Source organism: Marmota marmota, unplaced genomic scaffold (genome assembly GCF_001458135.2).
Source record: "Marmota marmota marmota unplaced genomic scaffold, marMar, whole genome shotgun sequence".
Lineage (NCBI taxonomy): Eukaryota > Metazoa > Chordata > Mammalia > Rodentia > Sciuridae > Marmota > Marmota marmota.
The window spans coordinates 20,108,576-20,114,575 of NW_026000174.1; the positions used below are offsets into that span (position 1 = coordinate 20,108,576).

Consider the following 6,000-nt stretch of genomic DNA (forward strand, 5'->3'; position numbering starts at 1 on the left):
CTTTCCATATGTTGTACCCATTTGCAGTCCCACCAATAATGTATGAGTGTATCCTTTCCCCACATCCTCACCAACATTTAGTGTGACTTGTATTCTTGATAATTGCAATTCTGACTGGAGATGAAATCTCAGTGTAATTTTAATTTGCATTTCGCTAATTGCAAGAGATGTTGAACTTTTTCATATATTTGTTGACTGTTCCTTTGCCCATTTATTGATGGTATTATTTGTGGATTTTTTTTTGGTACTAAGCTTTTTGAGTTCTTTATATATACTGGAAATTAATGCATTTATCTGAGGTGTGAGTGGCAAAGAGTTTCTCCAATTCTATAGACTCCCTCTTCACTTTCTTGATTCTTTCCTTTGCTGTGAAGAAGCTTTTCAGTTTGATGACATCCAATTTATTGATTTTTTATTTTACTTCTTGTGCTTTAGGAGTCTTGTTGAGGAAGTCACTTCCTAAGTTGACATGATAGTTGGGCCTACATTTCCTTCTAGTAGGTGCAGGATTTCTGGTCTAATTCCTAGGACTTTGGTCCACTTTGAATTGAGTTTTGTGCAGGGTGAGTTGATTACATGTGGACTACATATGGGCTTCCAGTTTTCCCAGCACCATTTGTTGAAGAGGCTTTTATCCAACATGTATTTTTGGCACCTTTGTCTAATATGAGATAAGTGTATTTAGGTGGGTTTATCTCTGTTTCTATTCCATTGGTCTTCAAGCCTGTTTTGGTACCAATACCATTAATCAGATCATGTTACTTTTAACATGAGTGCGTGTGATCGTGTTTCCACTTACTTTTAACCCATGTCAGAAAATCTATCCCCTGCCCTCACTCGAACCTCACTGCATTGACCTCTTTCCTGCCCATCACACAGTCTGTAATTGTTCCAGCTTTAGGACCAGTTAATTATTCTCATAACCTGTTATCTTCAAAGCTTCCGGTTTTACAAATTCTCATAATTTAATCTCACTTTAAATGTTAACTTGTCAAAGAATTTACCAATCTAACTAACATGCACCCAAACCAAAATGTAACCATGTTTCTTGTATTCTTTTCTTTTTTTCTTTTTTCTTTTTTTTATTTTTAGTTGTGGGTGAACAGAATACCTTTATTTTGTTTATTTATTTTTATGTGGGGCTGAAGATTGAATCCAGTGCTTCACACATGCCAGGCAAATGCTCCACCACTAAGCCACAACCGCAGCCCCCTTGTTCATTCTTCAAAACTTCCCTTAATATTCTGATAAACCCACCTAAATACACTTATCTTATATTAGACAAAGGTGCCAGAAACACACGTTGGAAAAAGACAGTCTCTTCCATTTTTCTTTGACTATACCCTCCAGAATAAGATCTAGAAGCATGAACTATGCTGTATGTGTATAACTACTTTCTCATAAATTCCAAGAACGCGTGTGGTACAATATCTACAATTGCAATATGAAAAATATGTGTATGTACATATATATTCACTGAAGTAATAGAGAAATATGCCAAGTTTCTTGTGGAAAAACAATTAACACTCTTACTTAACAATGTTAATTATCTATTTTTTATTTTTATTTTTTGATGTTGTTGTTGTTAAAGAACCTATAAATTCAATGTAACAACCATCAATATTCACATGGCACTTTCAATGTGGATGAGGAAATTCTGAAAAGTAGAAAGAATAAAAATAATCAAAAAAATGATGAAATAAAAAATGTATCTAAAGAAACAAAATGTAATGAGATAAGTGAAATAATTGACATATACTGTTGAGAGCTACGGCCCAGTCAGAATGACTCCTGGCATTTGCCAGAGAGAATGGTTGAAAAATGAAGCCAGCGAACCATTGAGATGATGATTTGAGTTAAGCTATATATAATTCCTGTGATGCTGGATTGATTGAATTGTATATTTGACCTTTACTGTCAGGCGATAAGGCAGCTCTTGCTGCCTCCGGTGCCCGCTACTTTGGAGTTCCCGTGCAGTTCTCGCGGGGGGTTCGGAGAGATTGGATGGAGTGTGGTGAAGGGAGTGTGTTCCCGTGTGGTGTATGCAGTGCCGGTGAGAGTTGGGGAATAAAGAGTTGCTGTTTGAATCTACAAGGCTTTGTGGCAGCTCAGTTATTTGTGCCCAGCCAGACTGTGGCAATATACACCAGCATACATGAAAAAAGTAAGCATGTATTATGGTAGAATTTGAAATTAATGATAAGGAATGACTAGTAGGACGGTAGAAGATGAACCACTACAAAATAACTAGAGAAAAACTACCATACTAACTAACAAGTATAAATTCTCCGAAAATGAATTCCGATACTTTAAAGACAAAATGATTATAATAAATGTTCTATGTCAGCCTGTCCACATCAGAGTCACACTCTTCATGTTTCCCAGAACCTGTCTGCATTTACTTGGGACCATATGATTGCATTCCAATGAATACAATATGCCCATGTAGGATTTGTTCTCCTTCGAAGCCACAAAACCTACCTGTGAACAACCATTTTAATTTCAGTTTCTGAATATTAACAAGCAGGAAATTCTTGAATCTTCTGAAGGGCTGATTTGTCACTTTGGGTCCACAAACCAGCTAATTGATCCCTCACCTAGCATTTATGTATATAACTTTTACCTGTTCAACCATTGAGATTAAGGTTTATTGGACTGAGTGATGGTGACTGCTAGGTAGCCAACTATGGCACTGAGGCCAGATCCAACCTCCCTGCTTTTGCAAAGGAAGTTTTCTTGGAACACATTTGTGTTTGTTTTGTCCATGAATGCTCTCCTTCTATCACAGTAGATTTGAGTATTTGGTATGGAGATGTGAGACCCACAGACTGAAATATTCACTATCTGGCCCTTCATAGTAAAAGGTTACTGATCCCTCTGTTTCAGCAAGTACAACTACCTTAGTTTAAAAAAAAAAAATTTAAACTAGAATTCAATGACGACATAGGGGGAAAATATTAATACATTAGGGGTAAGGATAGTGCCTTTTAAAAACTAAAATCTAGATGTTCCTCTATACTGTTATACCCTGTCTCTCACTTCTACCACAACTTTTGCCTGATTAACTCTTTCATATTTCAATTCTCAACTTAAAGTACCTTTTCAGAAATTCTTTCTGTTCCTTTCCTTAAAATCTGTAATTATGTGGTTCTATTATTTTGTTGAAGTGCATTTGCCAAGATTAATAATGTTGTAACTGACAAATTTATATAACAAAACTCTGATATAGAAACTTTTCCTACACATCCGGGTCCTGCTTCTAAGTCTGTGGCTTCTTGTGTCAGACTTGACTGACTACCCTTGGTCCCTCTTGAATTGTTGATACTCTGTGGTTCTGTCCTGAATTTTTATCCACTACTTTTGACAACCTCAAGTCCTATCCAGGATCCCATTAAAGAATTACTTTGGGTTTTTGACACAATGTACAATATATATCTCTTCCATCTTCACTACTCACATGATCCGGTATAGAACCTACTACCTGTATTTTAACAAAACCACCTTATCACTTGGTTTCCTAGTTAATACTTTGGGCATATATCCTTAGGTATTTCAAACTCAAATTGCATTAATTTATTTGAAGCTACCATCTAAATTTTTTATGGGTAATTACTGGGGATTGAACTCAGGGGCACTCGACCACTGAGCCACATCCCCAGCCTTATTTTGCATTTTATTTAAAGACACAATCTCACTGGGTTACTTAGTGCCTTATCTTTGCTAAGGCTGGCTTTGAACTGGAGATCCTCCTGCCTTACCCTCTGAGCCCCTGGAATTAAATGTGTGTACCACCATGCCCAACCCATTTAAATATTTTTCTAGGAAGTAACTCTTTCCTAAACTTAATTCAATACTTCAAGAGAGTATTCCTTAAGCAACAGCAATAGCAGTGGTAACAGACAATCAGTTTCCTAGACCTCCTTTTCTTACCTCATTCTCAGTTTCTACTACCGTCACCATAATTTCTCCAATCTTCAGCAATTTTTTCCCCCAAAATACATGTTGGTCAGATTCTTTAGTACTGAATTCAAGGCACTTTTCAATATAGATTTTTTATCTTCTCAAACCTTCCATTTCACTATGTTCCTATATATGTAACTTTAGAAAATTTAAAATTTGTTGTTACTTAAACATTCTCTCTTTTCAGTATCAGAAACTGTTAAATTTAGAATTAACGGCCATGTTAGAAATATAGCGCCATAAAGACTTTATACTTTGTGTCTATATCCTTAACTCCTAGAATGGTCCCTGGGACATATTGAACACATTCAAGAAATATTTAGTAATTACATGTAGGAATAAAGGAAATGAACCCATTTACCATCACATATTTTCATATTAATGTAATTATTTTATATGGTTGTTTAGTTTTTTATATATAGTTATACATCTCCTTCCTTCAGTGTCCTTTTTAGATTGTGTGGACTCAAAAGTAGTTAATCTGTTTGCTTCCCTAGTTATCTTATGTCTCTCTATCTCTATCTTTCCCCCTCCCTTTTTCCCTCTCTATTGCACTTTATTTTACTTTCCTTTTAAATTCGTTCCCATGGTTGTCAAGATTCCCTGCTTTGTTTTATATTTTTTTATTTTTAGTTAACAAATAATGCTCATGTATTTTAAATAGACAATTTGTTGAATTTATCTGAGAAGAGATATAGGAAAATAGAAGGGAAAAAAGTAAAAGAATGGGATGAAAGTTGGAAAACTTTTCAAGAAAATTCTTTCTCTCCGCATCCCTATATTGGTCATCATAATCCAAGATCTCCATCTCCAAAATGATTATTTTGCAGTTACTCTCCGGAAAGCCCCTTTGACATCCTTGTTTCTCAGGCTATAAATAATGGGGTTCAACATAGGTGTTACTGCTGAATAGAACACAGAAATCATTTTATCCCTCTCATTCATTAGCTTGGAGTTTGGCCTCATGTAGGCAAATATTGCTGAGCCATAGAAGAGAACAACAACCATGAGATGGGAGCCACAGGTAGAGAAGACCTTGAGCCTCCCCTCTCCAGAATGCATCTGGATCACAGTGCAGATGATGTTCCAGTAGGAGACCAGGATGAGGGAGACAGGAGCCAGGAGGATCACCACACCCATGGCAAAGATGGCCATTTCTGTGCTGTAAGTGTCTGCTGAGGCCAGCTTCAGGAGGGCAGGAGGCTCACAGAAAAAGTGGTTAATGATATTGTTTCCTCGGTAGGGAAGACACAAGGTGAATGTGGTGTCCACCAAGGACACAAATGCTCCACTGGCCCAGGACCCCACAGCCAGCCTGACGCATGCCCAGTGGGTCATGATGGTGGAGTAGTGCAGGGGCTTGCACACAGCCACATACCGATCATAGGACATCACTGCCAGAAGAGCACACTCTGTACACCCAGTCAGAAGCAGAACAATGATCTGCATTGAGCACCCAGCAAAGGAAATGGTTTTCCTCCTCACCAGGAAGTGGACAAGCACTTGGGGCACAGTGGTAGTAGAGAAACAGAGATCAGCAAAGGACAGGTTTCTAAGGAAGAAGTACATGGGAGTGTGGAGTCTGGAGTCCATGTGAATGAGCACCACCATCAGCAGGTTTCCCAGCAAGGTCAGCAGGTAGATGATGAGGAAAAGAAAGAAGAGCAGGACTTGGATGTGTGGGTCCTGTGAGAGGCCCAGGAAGACAAACTCTGTCACAGAGGTTTGGTTCTCCTCTCCCATGAGTGTCTGTCCCTGTTTACAGAATGGCATCAAGATAAGAAGTGCAGGGCTGGGGATGTGGCTCAAGCGGTAGTGCGCTCGCCTGCCATGCGTGCAGCCCGGGTACGATCCTCAGCACTGCATACAAACAAAGATGTTGTGTCTGCCAAAAACTTTTAAAAATATATTAAAATTCTCTAAAAAAATTTTTAAAAAGATAAGAAGTGCATTAGTTATTTCAGAAAACCTGCATAACTTAGATATTTTTTAATCAACATCCAAAGTTTGGTTTTTCATTTCTATCATATACATAGTTTC

The 6,000-nt window shown here is 37.7% G+C and overlaps 1 protein-coding gene across 1 annotated transcript; it reads right to left on the bottom strand.

The window, feature by feature from the left end:
- Window positions 1-4,779: 4,779 nt before the first annotated feature.
- Window positions 4,780-5,715, bottom strand: LOC107133891 (olfactory receptor 2D3-like). Its single transcript, XM_015476043.1, has one exon. The coding sequence runs from the start codon at window positions 5,701-5,703 to the stop codon at window positions 4,780-4,782; it is 924 nt and encodes a 307-aa protein (XP_015331529.1). The 5' UTR covers window positions 5,704-5,715.
- Window positions 5,716-6,000: the final 285 nt, after the last annotated feature.

Coding starts and splice junctions, on each gene's coding strand:
- LOC107133891 (XM_015476043.1), bottom strand. CDS start 5,703: ATGGGAGAGGAGAACCAAACCTCTGTGACAGAGTTTGTCTTCCTGGGC.